At 37.9% G+C, this 19,791-nt stretch overlaps 1 protein-coding gene across 3 annotated transcripts; it reads right to left on the bottom strand.

The window, feature by feature from the left end:
• Positions 1–14: 14 nt before the first annotated feature.
• On the bottom strand, positions 15–8,970 carry LOC113545539 (core histone macro-H2A.2). 3 transcript variants are annotated; one of them, XM_026944932.3, is made up of 10 exons: positions 8,818–8,970; positions 7,731–7,767; positions 7,451–7,623; positions 5,765–5,871; positions 4,566–4,757; positions 4,283–4,387; positions 2,746–2,845; positions 2,113–2,202; positions 1,819–1,993; positions 15–659 (listed from the first exon to the last, which is right to left on the bottom strand). In XM_026944932.3, exons 3-10 carry the CDS (start codon positions 7,620–7,622, stop codon positions 494–496), a joined length of 1,107 nt encoding a protein of 368 aa, XP_026800733.1. In that variant the 5' UTR covers position 7,623; positions 7,731–7,767; positions 8,818–8,970; the 3' UTR covers positions 15–493. The 3 variants fall into 3 exon arrangements, with proteins under 3 accessions (XP_026800733.1, XP_026800739.1, XP_026800746.1); XM_026944938.3 differs by having other exon boundaries at positions 7,731–7,764; positions 8,818–8,946; XM_026944945.3 differs by lacking the exon at positions 8,818–8,970 and adding an exon at positions 8,219–8,693 and having other exon boundaries at positions 7,731–7,764.
• Between the last annotated feature and the right edge of the window lie 10,821 nt (positions 8,971–19,791).

Genomic DNA, 19,791 nt, shown 5'->3' with positions numbered 1-19,791 from the left:
ACAAGAGCCTAATATACAGTGTAAAACATCTGTGTTTTATTTCAAATCAAAATGACAAACACATTTTTTCCCCTTAATAAACTAACTGTATCAGAAACTACACAGGAACTCTAGCTGAAAAAACAGTGATTAAAAGTCTTTATACAACATGGAATGTTAAAACAAGCTCAGTCTAAGAACAAAAATGGAACAAATGAACTTGGCCTACTCTAAATGAGTGTCATGAAGGTAACAGTGTAACATAAACGCATATAGTACGTCACTCACAAATACCCTTTTTATATACCTTCCAAATTTGTTCCAAAACTACAGCATCTTTAGTCAAACAGCACGTCAGCTGGAAAACGAGCCGAAATTCTGCTGTTAGCCTGGATGCTAACATCTGTCAGTTCAGTTTTCCATTAAAAAAATGGTCTACACAGAACTCGCCAGATAAAACAGACTAGCATCCAAGCTATGCAAGCTACCAACAAAAGAACCCATAGCGCAATCATCACTTGACATCCATCTTGGTCATTTCCTGCAGATAAATCCCAATGCTCTCACTGTCAAACATCACAAAGTAAATGTTCTTCAGTGAGGATGTGGTTGCTGAAACAAAATGGTTTGAAATGGCCTTCAGTATCAGCTGGGCTGCAGTTTGCTTTGGGAAACCATTCCTGAAAAAGATTGAAAGAGAACCGCTAAAAGACAGAATGAGTCATTTGTCTATGAATATCACATGCTGATTTAAACAGAGATGACCACATCAAACAGTGACATCTTGACTTGTTTCTTTTCAGATGATAAATACAGGAAATTAGGGTTATGAACAAAGGCATGCTGATTTATTCGCAGAGTAAACTGGAATGTGAAAGGGACCATGTACCATGTTCTTATAAGTAAAATACGAACACTAACATTGTAATATATTTTATATATCAGAAACTATGCAGGAACTCTAGCTGAAAAAACAGTGATTAAAAGTCTTTTTACAACATGGAATGTTAAAACAAGCTCAGTCTAAGAACAAAAATAAAACACATGAACTTTGTCTACTCTAAATGAGTGTCAAAAATTTATATGGTTTAATTTTTATTTTTATATGGTTTAGTTTCTTATTACATCAAGTTACATTATATATTATTATTATAAGAAATAAAACAAGATGGGCATGCTGTTAATAATAATAAATGACAACTCTTTATAGTTACATTAAATGGTGTTAGCAACATCTTTTTATCACTGACATTATAGCAGCTATAAACAGTTCCCTCACCAACCTCTCCTTTTTTCTCTCTCTTTAAGTTAATGTTACCAAGACACCACATAATACCTCCATCCTGACTCTCCCGTGGCAGAAAACTTAAAAACAACAAAAAAACAGCTTTACCTCTGACTGTTAAAAGTTCTGAAACTACAGATTCCTCCAAGAAAAAAAAAACAACTAAATAAACATCAACAATTATACGCTTTTGTTTGTTAAATAATATTCTTTAACATTTATTATTAGGCGTGGATTATGTGGGACAGCTGTCAAACAATCCCTGTGAATGAGTACAGAAATAGAAATGTTAATGTAGGCTATACAAATGTTAACATATTGGAATGAGCACATTAATAAAAACCTGTGCTTTGAATCACAGCTTGCACTATTGTTAGAGCTGCTGTTATTAAAAAAATAAAAATAAAATCAACATCATCTGACCGATCAGTCTTAAACTACAGTACTGTTGAATTTTTATGGTTATTCTATATATTATATTATATTACTTATAATTAATAATAATAATAATAATAATAATAATTTAATTTAATTTGTGTTGTATAAAGATTCACCTTCCAGTAGGTAGAGAAGGGAAGGCCACAGATTTGAGCTTCTTCTCCTCTGCAGCAGACAGGCAGTTCTTCACGGTCTTCTCCAGCTGATCCTCACACTTCTCAGAGCCCCACTGAGGGACATTGCAGTGGATGATGAAACGTGCTGCCATCCCACTGGCCTGGCTAACTGCAACTGGGGTGGAGAAAGCAAAAAGTCAGAGTTCACAACAGTTTGCAAAGAGGAAACAAAAGATGGGAAATAAAAATAGACAGTGCACTCCCACTCCTTCTGTACGAATGTGTAAATCCTACCTGACGCAACCTCCAAGGGGCCTTGTGTTTTCCGCAGTTCTTTTACAGCTTCCAGGAAATCTTTCCCTCCAGCCTTCTCCAGTGCATTACCTGTGTCACACAGTAGAGAAATATGGATAATGCGGGTACTAAGGAACAGCCAACATATCATTAGTTGCATATATCAAACAGGAGTCACTCAATCAGCCAATTATGAATTATGATTTACTGTTAGCTACACTGTTCCTAGTGTGTGACAAAGGACGAGATGGTAAACGTTATTATTTTTTTCCTGATATGTGCCAAGCGACAGTCTGGTGTGATCGCTACTAAATAATAAGTGGCTCCTCCAGCGAGACCACAGTCCCTCCTTCTTATTTTCTATTAGCTTTCCAAGACTCATGAATTCACAGGTCAAAGTTCACATAGATAAAGTTGGTGCAAAACTAAAGTAAGCATATGTGTGTCTATCTCCTTTGGTGAACTGGCTTTTCTGCTTTTCTTTCTTTGTTGGAATAACTGCTGCTTTAGCTGAGAAAGCAGAAGAGTGTAGTTTTTAAGTAGCTCCTGTATCGCCATAACAAGGGATCAAAAAATTAGCCACAGCTAAACCGTAGATGTTGGCACTTCTGCATCATGTTGTTGTCTACTTACCGATTCCATCCTTCAGATCAATCTCTGCATTTGTGGGATTAATAATTCCCTCAACTTTGATGGTTCCAATTTTGCTTATGTCACTCTCTGCAAGAGACAGCTGAAACAGATGACAAATGGCATCAGCATTATTTACCAGTATATCAATATTCTGGTAATAGTAATCTTATTAAAATCCCTGGGAACATCCATCTATACAGTGCCTTCATATTTGTCTGGATTACAAATGACACTTACATAGATTGTTCCAGCCAGTATTTTTATTGCAATCCAAAATGCTCTTAAAGTAAATTTTCAAACTCAAAATTAATTATTTGTCATCAAATCTTAAAAAAAAAAAAGAAACTAAAAATGCTGCTTGCATAAGTGCTATAACTTACTAATTTCAGACTACTACTTAGCATAACCATCTTTTGCTGCAATAACAGTGTTAAATCTCTTGGGGTAAGCTGTTTGGGAGTGATTTTCACCCATTCTTCCTGGGTAGATTTGCTCCAGGTTGGTTAGATTTTTTTAACTGCAATTTTCATACATTCATATTTTCAGACTTTGACTTTTTTTAACCACTATATTTTTTAACCACTATGTTAACCACCACGTTGTTTTTAACCATTATGTTGCTTTGGCCTTGTGTTTGGGACTACTGTCCTGCTGAAAGGTGAAAGTTTCTCCCAAGCTTTAGTTTTTGTTTTGTTTTTTTTTCCTTCAAACCGAAGCAGCCTTTCTTGTAATATTCCCCTATATTTTGCGCCATCCATTCTCCCTTCAGTTTTGACAAGACGCCCAGGTTCCGTGGATGAAAAGCATCCCCGGTGCATGATGCTGCCTTCACCATATTTCACTGTAGGGATGATGATGATGATGATGTAGCCCAAATACAGTATCTTGAGCTTGGTCTCATCAAACCAAAAAAAAAAAAACATCTTCACTGGGTCACTCTTGTGCTTTCATATGGCTTTTCTTGAGCAATGGTTTCTTTCTAGCCACTCTCAGTTCGCAATTATACGGCGCTCTTCAAAGAGTGGTGTGATTTGGCTTCCACTTCCTCACTATTGCTCCAACAGTGCTTACGGGGATGTCCAACCTATAATTTCACACCCTATTCCTAGGTTATAAAATTCTATTACCGGATCTTTAATATCCTTAGACTGCTCCTTAGTCTTCACTCTTTTCCTTCTGACTTCCATGACAGTTCAACTGAGGTAGGTTTAGTATTTCACAGGTGAAGCCCAAATATAAGTTAATTGTGTCCTCGTTAACACTATATCTTTCATCGGGAGCTTCAGGAACCTGGGGGGTTGAATACTTATGCAAGCAGCATTTTGTCAGTTTTTGAGTTTCTTTAAAATACTTGCTGACCAATAATTAATTTCGACTTTGAAAACTCACTGTAAGAGAACATGAGCATGTAATAAAAATTTATCTGATAAATCTGATAAATTCCGGGGGGGGGGGGGGGGACTTTTGCAAGCCACTGTATAAATCACACTGTTAATGACCGAGTAAATGACAGTTAGCTGCACTGTCAGAACAATACCTTCTGTCCAAGGAACAAACTCTTTGCTGCGAGAACAGTGAATCCTTCTCCTGGTCCATCTTCCATTGTGCTGTTGGTTCCATCTTTGTCATTCTCTGCACTCTTCTGCAAACAGACAAACTAAACATAATAAGTGTCTTCTTTACAAAATACAACAGTTTCAAATGTCATAAAGAAATGGACTGATAATAATGATAATAAAAAAGTGTCTCCTGAAATCACAAAATCACCAGTGTGACTGTGTATAGATGGTCTTGTTGAGAGGAGGTAGCACTGGACTGACCCTTGGTTTACGGCCTGGTTTTCCTCGGCCCTTTTTGGAGGACCTCTTGCTGCTCTTGACCTCTTTGTCTGTCTTCTCTGGTGCCGTCATCTGAGAGTCCACCTTCACTCTCCCTCCTCTCTTCTTGGAGAGCAGCTCAGGGTGGATACGGGGCAGGACGCCTCCGTTTGATATGGTAACCCCTCTGAGTAGCTGCACAAAACCACATCAGAATAGAAATTACATCTTGTTTTGAAAAGTATGTGGACTCAAAAAAAAAAAAAAGCTAAGCTTTAATTGTTGTCTTACTGCTGTTCAGTTAGTCACACACCTATTATTTGTGTGTGTGTATGCATACAGCATTACTGTGATTAAGAACAAGCTAATGACAGCTGTTTCAGTTAAGGTCCTGAACACAAGGCAATAACAGGAATGATGCCAGAGTATATTACAGCTCTATACCAGCTTATAGTTAGACTAGCTTGCATGTGCATACATGTTACAGCATATACGGTTAATGCTCTTTTGTTATAATTAACCTTGGACAATTTTATCTCTAAGCTACCAAAGTGTGAACTGTGTGATGTATTACTGCAACTGACATCAGTGACTTTAACTGTTCCCTGCTACAGAATTTAGTAATTTCTGTTGATACATGGATTGTTTTGCCATTTTGGTAAACAGGTGACAATAATGTTATCCTCCACAATAAATTGTAAATTAAATTATGCCGTTTTTCTTCCTGATATTTGCAAACCACCTGCGAATCCTTCAATTCCAGAACTGTTCATGATACCTCTATGGCCAGAACAATGTGGGATTCTGGGTTCATTTTTAAATCTGAATGATAATAACAGACTGTAAACAAAGATGATGAGAAGCAGCTTTCATGGGATAAAAATCTAAATCAACCTGAAATAGTTCTGTGCACCGGGGTAAGGTTGTCACCATCATGTGCATGTAATTTTAAAGTCTTTTGTTAATGTGCTATTGCTATATAGCAGCTATCAGAGTTACACGTACATTAACTGTTACTATAATAGAATGAAATTCAGTTGATAACTGAATATTTTATTCACGCAAATTTTATTTACATTTGTGGAATTAAACTGATTACGTGTCACTGCAATAAATAAACACTGCTTTCATCTTTGCAAAACAGGAGGGAGGATGTACATTTTGTCCAAAGTTAAGACCATTTCTTCTAAGTTGTACTGTACCTGGTTAAGCTCTTCATCATTAGCCACTGCTAACTTGATGTGCCGTGGAGTAATTCGTCCTTTTTTGTTGTCTCTGGCCGCATTACCAGCTAGTTCCAAAATTTCAGCTAAGCATGATGGAAATAATAAAAAATAATATATGTATTTATATTCATCTCAATATATACCCAGCAACTAACTGCAGTGTATCTACAGTGGATATAAAAAGTCTACACACCCCTGTTAAAACTGTAGGCTTTTGTGATGTCAAAAATGAAACCAAGATAAATCATGTCAGATCTTTTTCCACCTTTAATGTGACCAACAAAATTCAAGTGAAAACAATGGAATAGAAAAATAGAAACATTTTTAGGGAAAAAAGGAAAATTAAAAGCTTACAATAACCTGGTTGCATAAGTGTGCACACCCTTACACTGATAGTTTGTTAAAGCACCTTTTCCTTGTAATACAGCACTCAGTCTTTTTAGGCAAGACTCTATTAAATTAGCACATTTCCATGCATAAAATAGCACGATTTTATTCCATGCTTCCTTGCAAAAATGCTCCAGATCTATTAAATTGCGAGATGATTTCCTCTGCACAGCCCTCTTCAAGTCACTCCACAGGTTCGACATGATTTAGACCTGGGCTCTGGCTGGATCATTCCAAAACACTGATCGTCTTCTTCTGAAGCCATTCCTTTGTTGACTTGGATTTGTGCTTTGGGTCATTATCATGCTGGAAGGGGAAATCTTTTCTTCATCTTCAGCTGTTTAACAGAAGCCTGCAGGTTTTGTACCAAACGAGAATGGCATTTGGAGCTATCCATGATTCTCTCTATTTTGAGTAAAGTCCCAGTCCCAGCTGAAGAGAAGCCGCCCCAAAAGCACGACGTTGCCACCATCATACTTCACAGTGGGTATGGTGAGCTTTGGGGGATTAGCTGTCCTGTTTTTGTGACAAATATATCTTTTACAATTATTCCCATAAAGTTCTATCTCTGTCTCCATGACATATTTGACCACAACATGTTTGCCAAATAGTTTGGGGTGATTTAGGTGGGCTTGGATGTTTTGTTGTTGTTTTTTTTTTTTAATTAATTAATTTTGTTGTGAGAGAGGGTAGATGTTCCTGTAGCACATTTAATGTTGTCAGAGGTCTCTTGGCAGCCTCTCTGATAAGTTTTCATCTTGTCCTTTCATCAATTTTGGATAACGATGGCCTTCACAGTGTTCCTATGTCCTATCTAATGTTTTGGAAATTCTTTTTTACACCTCTCCTGATCGATACCTGACACTGAGATCCTGTACATGCTTTGTAAGTTCTTTGTGGACCATGGCTTCAGCAGTTACATCAAACCAAGATGATGTCAAGAAAAACTTACAGAAACAGCTGATCAGTTGTGGTTAATCAGAATCACTTCATTGATGACAGCTGTATGATAATTGAATATGATTGGTTAATTCTGAGCACAGACACATGCCCCATTAACAACCAGGTTATTGTAAATATTCTTCTTTTTCTCCTTAAAATGTTTCTACTTGTTTTCACTTGAATTTTGATTGCTATATCACATTAAAGGTGGCAAAAAAAAATAAAAAAAAGATCTGACATGATTTGTCTTGATTTTAAATTTTTTTTCACATGGGTGTGCAGACATTTTAGATAGATAGATAGATAGATAGATAGATCTGTGTGTGCTCTCACCTGCCAGGTACTCAATGACGGCTGCCATGTAGACAGGAGCGCCCATACCGATGCGATATTTATGAGTGCCTGTGCGTAAGTACCTCATCATCCTCCCTACAGGAAAGATAACGCCAGCCCGGGCCGAGCGTGACAGCTTGGTGGTCTTTTTTTTTCCTCCTCTGGCTGACATGCTGGGAAAAAAACAAAACAAAACAAAACATAACAAGACATTTTATTAAAGGCAGTCTTATAGACTCAGAGCACACATTTAAATTTATACACTGAGCAGTGACCTCACCTTTTTTTGGTTCACAGTGTCACTGGATGATCACCTACTTGAAATACAGTTACAGTAAGTCAATGGATGAGTAAAATCCTGAAATCAATATATAACTACAATCTTTTTATTATAAGGCAATATTAAGTTTCAGAGCACAAGTTATGAATTTCCTATTACAGGGAAGAAGAAAAAAAGGATGAGAGTATGGCCATGATTTTACAAGGGAATACTAACCAGACATCCCTCAAAACATACATTTGTATTTCCAGTAAAGAAATGACAGATGCTGCACTGAGTAGCAGGAGCTCAGCACCAGTACATCACCTGTCAGCTATAGCCTTACAGCCAATACATAATTCAGTGATCATCTCCACACTGTACACATATGGGCTTTTTTTTTCATTTACCATACCAGCTCAGCAGTCCTGCATGAAATAAAAACATATGATCGAATCTGCTGGATAATGTAGTGCACCGAGTGAAAGCAGCACCGAGCTGTGCAGTACCGTTAATGCGCGAGCGAATAACAGCCATTGATCAGCTACCGCTGCTGGCTGAAGACACACAGCAGCTTAAAGGAAGCCTGCCTCTTTACACATGCCAAACACATATAAACGCGCTGAGATTTATGTGATCCTCTTCAATTGAAAAAAGACAGGAAAAAAACCAGGAGAGATAAAACCGCGGCTGATGCAGAGAGAAAGAGAGAGAGAGAGAGAGAGAGAGAGAGGGAGAAAGGCGCCTCCTTGCTTCCTCGCGCGCAGCCGGGTCGAGCTGCAGTCGCTACGTGGGCGCCATGGAGGAGCACAGCTCCAGCCTGCGCACATACCCGCGCGCGCAGCACAAAGGCCTCGCTTATCAACCGCAGCGCTTTACATGGCAAACAACACTGTCCGCTATCGGATTGATCAAAGCGACAGGCTGGAGAGAGGCCACAGCGTTTCGTTTTAAAGCCGCTCCGCCCACGAACTAACCCCCATTTTGTTTCGCAGCCGCCGTGTACAGTAGCGTTAGGCTGAGGCTAATGTGCACACAGGAAAGGGGAACTAGTCCCTCCATCGCAGCCCTGTTCAACACCCTGGCGTTATTCATGCCTGCAATTTACCTGTTGTCTCCTACTTAACGCGACATATACAAGACAGATATTTCGTTTGACGCTCCCACAAGCAATTCTTGCTCTTATCCGTGTTCTGTGCCCTTATGCTGAGCTCCTCTTCTTCTCAAAAAAAAAAAAAAAAAAAAAAAAAAAAAGGATAGCGAACTGGAGCCAGTAGCAGCGTGCCGGCGGTGGAGGCAGGCTCATGCTACTGATGCTGCTGAGGGGCAAAATACAGCAAAAGCCCTCACATACACATTCGAGAGGAAAAAATCCTAACATTTAAAAAGGTGTTTTAAAAAATAACAATAATTATAATAATAATAATAAAAAAATAATAATAATTTTTTTTCTACCCAGAATCTAATCCGTGTTTTCATTTTTATAAACGCCATGTCCCTGACTGGATATATAGAAGCAATCCATTAATCCTAGATTGGAAAAGTTTTTGACTCAGAATTAAATCCTCATTCACAATTCCTTTAAAAGAAGGACATCTGACCATTCTATTTAGTATTGTGCCCTGTTCTCACTGAGGGCTGTGTCTTACTGAATGTATTGTAGCTTATACACGTTATACAGTCTAGATGGGTTATTAATAATTAAGTGCAGATCTAGTGTATTACTTATCTCCACTGTCTTGCTTACTGTTGCCTACATGAATTTTAACAGGGCATTACTGCACATCTGAACGTTTCCTATGGAGGGCAGCAGAAGACCACTACAGACGTGTGTGTGTGTGTGTGTGTGTGTGTGTGAGAGAGAGCACTTGGCTAACTTTCTTCCCAGTTTGTCTGTGCAGAACCCTGTGTTCTACTTCCTTTAGTTCCAGAGCACAAAAGTGGTTTCTTCTGAACCAGTCGAGTTTTCCCATTTGCTAGATTCCTTGCCCAGTAGCAAAGTCTTCAACACATGGCTGTGACCATGACCTTTCGTGTGTAGCCTATAAAAGTCCCACTTCTACATCATGCTCATGCTCTGTCTCATTCTCGCTTTATCAAGGAATTGAGGAAGTTACACTCGTAATTGTTAAAACATTCAGCTCCACTTTACTGTGTATTTCAGGCTAGGATTCGGAGTCTGTCATGATCAGAGCAAAAAATTGGGCTTCGTTTATCAATCTTTTATCAATCTTCTATTTTTGCATGTGTTATCAAAAAGCATACACTGTCTGCACTGGGGACTAGAGTTACATAAATACTACATACATACTGTGGCTGAAACTAGCAATCATGCCAAAATATTGATGCTGCAATATAATGTATAAATATGCAGTAAACCTATCAATCTTTCTGCTATTCTAAATGAAAACTAGAGTGAGAGCTATCAAGTATTATGTGGAAGTGACTGCCAGCTGTTTGTCTTCTGCTTGAGTTTGCTGTCTGAGACAGATTAGTCCACTGGATGACGTAGTGATTGCGCAAGTATACTTCAATGCAGATCAAGAGGATTGTGCAGATTTCTGCCATGTTTTCTGCCAGTGAAAGAACAGGGACAATGGAGTTCTGATTGTCGGCTTGTTTGAAAAACATTTACATAAGAACTATGTAAATGGTACCATTGAAAAAAGGAAAATGAGTACTACAACACAAAGTGATGCCTGAAATCTTGTGAGGCCCAAAGACTGCAATGTAACTAATGATGCCATGTTCAAATGACAAATCAAAAATGTTACACTGTCTCAGTACCAGCACCAAGGTTCTCCCAGATCCTTAAGATAAACAATATATAAAATTAAATACAGCATATTGTACTGGGTACACTGTTGTTATTTAAAGGCTTTATTTACTGCAGTACCAGACTTTGCCTTGATTCCTGGTTAGGGCTTTAAACTTCTACATTACTACTAATAATGTCAAAGAGATTTAATGTAATTATTGTGAATAAACTATGCAAAAATATGCACTAAAGTATTTTAATGTTCATGTATGGTCAAGTTAACCCAGGAAGTGCAGTGGAATGCTTGTGAGATACCGACATTTAAGAATTGGAATGGATTGGATTGGATTGAAAAGGTAAGGCCTCTCCTTGCCTTTTTAGTCCAGTCCAATCCAATCCAATCCCTACCAGAATCAAATCAGCAGACAGAAGAAGAGACGTCTGTCTGTTGAAGACACTTCCATGTCAGTCCAGATGGCTGTTATAGGATCCAATGAGAAAGGAAGCAGACAGTTCTGGACCTAAAATTAGGCTTAGTCATAGAGGAAGACTCCGAATCCTGTTTAATAATTGAATGTCATACTACATCTAAGTGTGCTGTATAGTGAAATCTGCAATACTCATTGTGTGCGAGAGGATGTCTGGCAATGACTTCCCCAGCCGTGCACTGCTCTTCTGGGGACGTTTTTAGGGGGTAAGTGAACATCTTGCCTTAGAAAGGGTCCAGGGTTGTGTCGGGAATGGGGGCATGCACTCTTAGTCAGCAGCTACAGACTGAATTGTCTAAACACCTGGTTTAAGCAGTCTAAACAAAAAAAGCCTGCTGATGATTGCACTTCGTCCACAGGGACCCCAGAGGCACTAGCAACACCCACTTTGCATTCACTGGAGTTGACAGAGAGCAGTATGTAGCTCGTCACCATTCTATAATTTAGCAACATTTCAGTTTCTTACATGTTCTTCAGTGCTTGCAATAGTAAGAAAACAGAATCTAGTTAAAAAAAATGTCTTTGTTAGTTTTAAAAAAATATGGAATGATAAAATTAATAGCATTTACAGTATACACAAACAATATCACATGGTTATGGAACAAACTATTCAGATTTCAAAACTGTGTATACTGTATGTGTGATACAGGATATCTTGAGAGAGAAGTATTCTCCTGTTCTCTTGGTGGGATTTCCCTCCCTGTGAGAGTGAGTGAAAGGAAGCACTGTGTTTCCTCTATGTGTGTGTTTACACACATCTATCATAGTAAACTGGGCACAGGTCCTGTTTACACCCATGCTTACAACTGAAAAAGGTGCAGCAAGAGAGTGGTACAGAGTTTGGTGATCTTCCAGGGTTGTAAAAAAGGCAACATGCAAGATACAGCCTATATGTAATGTGTAGTAATAGGAGTATTATTCATTAAATACAATCCAACACATTTGGTAATTTAGAGTGCATCAATGTTATGATTAAGTAGTTTAAATTTAACCCAGTTAATCCAATCAGTGTATTACAGCAATTTTATTTGAATGTTATAGCACTGTAATTAAGAATATCCCTTGTTATTTTCTACTTTTCCATTTTATGTTTTACCATTTTACTTTTCCTATCTGGTGATTTACCCCTGCAGCCATGGGAAGGATTCAAGTTGGTTCCTAGAAGCACTTGAAAAAGCCCCAAAACTGCACAAGTGTATATTTGCATTAAATCTCCATTATAGTCTTTTGTCTACCAGACAAGAGCACAAGAGCATGCTTTTATTTGTTCGTAGCATTCCTATCATACTATGCAAAAAGAAGTTCCGTAATATAGATATTCACTATAGGTGTATAAATGATATACAGAGCCAACTGGTATATTGAGTTTCCATTTTTTCATTCATTCATTTTTCATTCATCTTCAGTAATCTCCTTATCCTGGTCAGGGTCGCAGTGGATTTGGAGCTTACCACAAGAACACTGGGCAGGAGGTGGGAGTAAAGCCTGGATGGGTCACCAGTCCATTACAGGGCACCATGCACACACACACTCATTCATACCTAGGGAAATTTAGCATAGCCAATCCACCTACTGGTATGTTTTTGGCAGGTGGGAGGAAACCAGAGAACTTTGAGGAAACCCATGCAGACACAGAGAGAACATGCAAAACTCTGCACATACAGTAACCCAAGCTCAGGATCAAACCGGGGACCCAGGAGCTTAGAGACAGCAACGTAATGTGTTGAGCAACTGTAAATGTGTTGCACCACAGCTGTACTTTTTATACACCATTCATCATACTAGAGATCTATGCCCAAGTACTCATATTTAATTTCAAAAGAAAAGTTTTAAAGATATATTCAAACTAGTTCAACATGGTGGTTAATTTGGGGGGTCTTCTTTGAGTACGTACTGTTATACGACCTGATGAGACCCCACTTATAAAAACAGGCCTCATCACACACTCTCAGCATGGTCACCTTGGCCAGGTATTTATTGGTTTCAGAAAGCAAATGGCTAGCTGATGGAACTTTCACTCTCCAGGGCCAAACTCCAAAGGACCATAGTGCACCACATTTGTTCAAAATCTCCTCCATAAGTGCTGGTTGAGCACAGAGGAACTGAAGAGAGTTAAAGAACAGGAGAGAATTATAGAGAAGTAGTGACAGAGGCAGAGAGAGAGAGACAGAGTTGGGTTACAGTTAGACAAGGCTGTCGTGTCAAAATAGGCCCTCAAAGTGGCGACAAGCCCCAGGCCAGCGACCTTGCCCCTTTTGCCAAGCCCCAAATTCCTGATGGGTATTTTTAGCGGTGGCATTTAAAGTTGGCAGTGCATCAACTTCTAGGCTTCTGCAGTATTTCCTGTTCCTGTTAAACATGGAGCTCTGGGACATAGGCTTCCACAGAGACTGGGACAAAACCTGAGCACATCTAAAAATAAAGATTGTATTCAATATTCTCTTTCTGATTCAACACAAACTTTACTCCCAAAAAAGGACAAATAATAATAATGGCTTCAATCTCTTCCTGACAAGTGATCACTTGCAAACAGAACGTATATGAAATGTCATACAAAGGAAATTACACAAATGCATTCACTTATATACATATTCATCTTAATATTATTTATTTTATTTTATTTTTAATTCTAAAAATTCATTAATTGTGAGATGAATTTCAAACAGATCAATTTAACATTCACTCCGATTATGTAGATTTTAAATAAGAAAGTCTGTCAGCCTTGCTGAATGCGAGCAGGAAGAATCTAATATGACAGAAGACACATTTCTTATGCAGTTCTGCAGTGATTTCAGATAATGGCAGCCTAGCAGGGAGAAACCCGCTGCAATATCCATAACCCAAAGAATTACAAATCCTACCTGTCACCGTCCTTCAGTACTGACCAACTGGCAATGTGGGGAAAGTTTGTCAAGATAATCTGTGACCAGATAACATAATGTGTGGCAAACTATACATGTCCATAAGCTTTAATGTGAAAAAAAAAATAATAATCGGCATTAGATGTATGTACAGTCCTGTCCATAAGTCCATACAGTCCTTTCCATTTGGACAGTGACACGATTTTTGTAATTTGGCCTCTGTACGCCACCACAATTGATTTGAAATTAAGCAATCAAGACGTGATTGAGGTGTAGACTTTCAGCTTTAATTCAACGGGTTTAACAAAAATAGTGTATTAACTATTTAGGAATTACAGCCATTTTCACAGGCTCAAAAGTAATTGGACAAACTAAAATAATCATAAATATTAGGATTATTTTCAATACTTGGATGCAAATCCTTTGCAGTCAATGACTGCCTGAAATCTGGAACCCATGGACATCACCAAATGCTGAGTTTCCTCCCTTGAGATTCTTTCCTCAGGTCTTTACTGCAGCCAGCTTCAGTTGCTGCTTGTTTGTGGGTCTTTCTACCTTCAGTTTTGTCTTCAGTAAGTGAAAAGCATGTTCAACTGGGTTGAGGTGATTGGACATTTAAGAACATTTGATTTCTTTGCCTTAAAAAGCATTTGTGCATTTGTTGCATTTGTGGTATGTTTTGGGTCATTATCCATCTGTACTGCGAAGCACCGCCCAAATAGTTTTGCTGTATTTGACTGAAAGTATAGCTGTATACGCTTCAGAATTTATCCTGCTACTTCTATAAACAGTCACATCATCAATAAACACCAGTGACCCAGTTCCACTGGCAGCCATAAATGCCCACGCCATAACACTGCCTCCACATGTTTCACAGATGATTTGGTATTCTTTGGATCATTTGCCCTTCCTTTCCTTTTCCATACTCTTCTTTTTCCAGCTCGTCTTGCATCAGAACTGGTCAGGCTTTTTTAGAGGTTTTTTTAGCAAGTCTAGTCTGGCCTTTCTGTTCTTGAGTGTTACAGTGGTTTGCATCTTGAGGTAAACCCTCTGTATTCACTTTCATGAAGGCATCTCTTGATTGTAGACTTTGACAATGATACACCTACCTCCTCCAGTGTGTTCTTGACTTGGTTACATGTTGTGAAGGGGTTTTTCTTGACCAAAGAAAGAATTCTGCAATGAACCACTTTAGTTGTCTTCTGTGGTCTTCCAGGCTTTTTGGTGTTGCTGAGCTTGCCAGTGCATTCCATCTTTTTAAGAATGTAATAAATTGTTGATTTGGCTACTCCTAATGTTTATGCTATCTCTCTGATCTCTCTGATCTGGTCTGTTTTGTTTTTTCAGCCTAATGATGGCCTTCTTGTCGACTTGCAATGACACCTCTTTGGACTGCAGAGATTCCCCATGAATAGCTACGAAATGCAAATTCAATGCTTGGAATCAACTCCAGACCTTTTATAATGAGGAAACAGGCCACAGCTGGCCATGAAACTGCTTATCAGTCAACTGTCCAATTACTTTTGAGCCTGTGAAAATGGAGGGTCTATATAAAAAATGGTTGTAATTCCTGAACAGTTAATGCAATATTTTTGTTAAACCCCTTGAATTAAAGCTGAAAGTCTACACCTCAATCACATCTTGATTGCTTCATTTCAAATCCACTGTGGTGGTGTAACACTGTCCAAATACTTATAGACCTGGTTGTATACTATACTGCTTTAAATTTGAAAAGCAGTATAGTGCGCATTTATACTTGAGCTTCTACTGTCACTACTGTGAGCTGTAGAATGGTATACTGCTCTGTGCTGGACTGGCAAAATATTCTCCACTGCAAGGTTGGATCTGATCTCTTTCCATATCTATCCCCAGTAACATGTCAGATATCATTCTCTTCTAATAGCTATATTAAGCATAATGAGCATATAGTCACTGATACATTGCTAAAAGGAATAAAGGAAGCTGATTTAACGATCTTGGGACAAAGTAATAGAATGTAGAATGTTTCACTCTCCTTCAATAAAAAAACAATACTAAACATTTACTACTTAATCACAAACATGACATTCATATTCATACTTGTTATAAAGCTTTTTCTATTACCTTATATCAGTTTAAACACAATTTCACAACAGTTCCACAATTAACATTAACTCCAGCTTTTTATGCTTCATAAAACAGTTTATTTTTAATTTAAAAAAAAAAAAAGCTTAACCACTGATATTTAGCTTTGAATTTGCTATGATTCATGTATATGGGACTTGCTTTTATTAAATACAAATAAAAAATACAGCTAGTCTGTAATTAGCAGTCACTAGTTTTATACTGAAGTTCTTGCAGGTGTACCACCGTTCATTTACTTCCACCTGTATTTATGTTTGTAGACACATCTGCCTTTGACATGACAATACACGCTAACACTCATAATCCATCTAAATTATCTATCACAGAGTTCTGCAGGACATGAAAATAAGTCCTCCACCTAGTGTTTGCTCCATGCTTGGAGAAGTGTGTGTCACTCAGCGTGTATCAGAGCAGGACTGGGCCATGGAGTGGGTCAGCTTCCCGTTGCAGTGCCGCATACATCTGGAAAAGGAGTCAAGCCCATAAATCACAGGGTAAGAAACGGGGGTCTATTGTAAAAAAAAAAAAAAAAAAAAAAAAAAAAAAAATTTAGTAAGCAGCAAGATATAGAATAGTCTCCACAAATGCAGATGTTTTTGTAAGTGAAGCTTCTTTTTCAGGGATGGGATCTGTTTTAATGCTTACATTTTCTACGTATGCAGCCTTATGATATTGAGTTTTACTGGAATGAAACACATACTGTATATGATTAATAAAAGAGACCTGTGCAGTATTAAGGACATTCTACAGAGTCTCTGAGAAGTCAGGAACAAATGAGAGTACCAAGAAGTACCAAGAAACACTATCTCTACCCTTTCATCTAATGTTAATTCCATTTTTCACCTGTAAGGAAAAAATACATTTAAATGTAAATATACAAAATCTTGTATATATAGTTTAAGTCCTATTACGTCCTGACTTTTCAGACACCCTATAATGTTCACTTATTAAAAAAATAAAAATACAGCTGGTCTGTGAATGGAAAAACTAGATTTGATGTATAACTGCTTGTGAGATGCAGTAATAACTGTTTACGTAACATGTAATGAGCACATCTATGTTTGTCACCAGCTGCTATTTCATGTTGCGTATCTTTGTTATGTTGTGTAAGAGGGAAAAAAATGTCCTGTTTACTAAGCATCTCTGGAAGAGCCTGTATGTCAGTATTGAGGCTTTTTGTTTATTGGCTGAACACTTTGATAGGCAGTCACCCCAACAACATCACATAACAGTGTTAGATTTCAAAGCCATGCGGTACACTAGCTTCACATGTGTGCATCCCTTTGAAGCTCATAGCTAGTACCTGATTCAAGCAATACTCTGTAAATACAGAGGCTTTGCCATCAGGTATTACATCAAACCTCAGAGCAGGGTTTTTGTCTCTCCACATTAAAGACTGAAGACAGACGAATGGTCACACAGTCAAATGCTATGATTATAACGGTGACAAAAAGATTTCAAATCTTGTGTCATAGTTGTTAGTTATCAGTTGTGCCTAGACTGTGTGTAGACTGCACTCTCTCCTTTGGAGATATTTTGAGCTGATTATCACCATAAACATTGACATCATTGTTCCTGGCCCAACAGGGTACATTCTTATATAAGTGCGCCAGCACCCCTGTCTGCTTACACATACAAAGAAGAGGACATAAGCTGCCACTGACTGTATCTATCCTCCTTTTTTTAGCCATAACCACCCCCATGCTGCTTTTAAATCAGTGTCGGAGCATGGGAGACACACCGAGAATGGAGGGGTGACTCGCAGACTGTGTAATCCAAGAGAAGTCCTTGACCACAGGGGGAGAATGTTTATATATGCACTGACCTGTGATCCTGGAAGATGGTTGTACCAAAACCCACTGTGGCCATCAAGCATCACCGTAATTCCTTAAAAGGGTGTAAACAAGTGCAAAGCAGGCATGCAGTGGCATTTTTATTCAGCCAGAGAAAAAATAATAGCTGGTAATGATACACCTGTCACTCAGATACCCCAAGGGTTTATTACATAAAAATTACTCACATGGAGACTGCAATATGTTCACTAATTTGACAATATTGCAGATATTTAGAGAAATTGCTTAATCTATACTTTATTCCACTTTCTTAATAATTCTTAATAATAAACTTAATAACTTTCTTATAATTCTTTATTATAATAGAACTTAGTAGTATACAGTATATCATAGTTTTCTTTAAACAGATGGTATTAAGTCATTATGCATTAAATTTGTGCTGCCATTTTCTGTGCTGCCAAGTTCTTTGTAATATTTATAACATAAAGTAAAGTATTATCCTGAAACATTATCTGCTGTAATAATTTATGTCACAGGAAGACAGAAAAAACTAGTTTGTTTTGCATATCACTGTATAAACAAATGACATTAGATAATCCTTGCGACTGAACTTCCTGTGCATATGATGGCAAAGCTTCTGGGCACAGTAAAGCCCAGCAGGCATTGATTTATGAATACAGCTGTGGATTAGTGGCAGAGACACCTGTCCTGTCCTCTATCAGCAGTAATTCCCACACTGCAGCACCCCGTGCTAACCTGGACAGGAATTTCACCCACTGGCCTTTCTAAGGGCAAAAGGTGGATGTTTTGTTGACAGTCACATTGTGACAGTGCAGTGTATAAATGAATACAAAAGTGGGAAAAGCTAAGTTTGAAACAGCATAATGCAAAATTTTAACTCAGAAGTCATAACCAGAGCAGCACTGATGAACAGAAACAGAAGCAAAAGATAAAACAAATCAGGGTCAGGGAAAAATATATATTTTTTTTTTTTGAAAAAAAACAACAACAAAAAAAACAACCAAAAAAACAGTGCACTAGTTGGTTACACTGGTTTTGAACTCAAAGCAGAAAGAAAACAAACACATACTGTACATCTCAACAAGAACCTATAAATGAGTGTTTATATGCAAAATTGACCGTTTGTAAAGTACTTGTAATGTTGCTAGCCAAAGCAACTTGCTAGATGTAGTAACGTTAACTAATTGCAGTGACTTTAGCTGATGTACCCCATGTTAGCTGCATGGTAGTTACTGAATATATTAACATATGTTTTTTCAGTAATCACTGAGGAGATGTGACGATCACAGTATCAACAGGGCTAAATATGTGTCTGTGGTGCAAGTGAACAGAGGGAGGATTCAGCTTTTATTCTGCACATACACACAAATGATCCTTTTCTATTTGAGAGACGAGCTTGGCAACTGCACACAAATTCTCCAGCAAGGCAGATAGAACTTTGCTGAGGTATGGAAAGTGCGAGGTGAGAAAAAAGATCTGTTTACTACAAAAATTACAATAATATTAGTAGAATTCACCTCTTTCAAAACTTCATTTTTAACCCTGTTAGAGGACCAAGAGATAAAAGGAGGATGAGCAGAGGATGGACAGAGAGAGACCTTATTTTTACTATTTAACTCAATGAAATCTAACTGACATCAGAGCAGATTGTGGAAGAGTGGATGTATGGAAGAGATTAGAAATTATCAACTGGTGTAATACACATTCAGCATTATGGTATGAGAAGTAGGTCACATTTCTGCAACGTGGACCTCACTACAGTACTGTACTACATATAATGTGCATATGACTTAACAAATTATCAAATAAAATAAGTGCAATCTAAGGGAGTATTTAGTCTAATATAAAGACTAGATATTTAACTGACACTCAAGTCATTATGTCAAACCTACATTATGCAGCAGCATTATGAGTTGTGGATTATGACTTGCAGAAGTGTTTACACACCTACAGCTTCTTCAGCATGTGCAACCCTGCCTCATATCATGACCCACTGAATTAATTGAACAATTTTAGCATTATAATTTCATGACTCTA

This window comes from Pangasianodon hypophthalmus, chromosome 3, assembly GCF_027358585.1.
Source record: "Pangasianodon hypophthalmus isolate fPanHyp1 chromosome 3, fPanHyp1.pri, whole genome shotgun sequence".
Classification (NCBI taxonomy): Eukaryota; Metazoa; Chordata; class Actinopteri; order Siluriformes; family Pangasiidae; genus Pangasianodon; species Pangasianodon hypophthalmus.
Note: the sequence above shows the minus strand (reverse complement) of the source record. Positions and strands in the feature narration are given on the sequence as shown.

Excerpts from the sequence above, each read along its gene's own strand:
- LOC113545539 (XM_026944932.3), bottom strand. The coding sequence starts at position 7,622 with ATGTCAGCCAGAGGAGGAAAAAAAAAGACCACCAAGCTGTCACGCTCG. Across the intron at positions 4,758-5,764 it reads ATGATGAAGAGCTTAACCAG|CTACTCAGAGGGGTTACCAT; the intron begins GTACAGTACAAC and ends GGTTTTGTGCAG. Across the intron at positions 1,994-2,112 it reads CCCCTTGGAGGTTGCGTCAG|TTGCAGTTAGCCAGGCCAGT; the intron begins GTAGGATTTACA and ends TCTCCACCCCAG.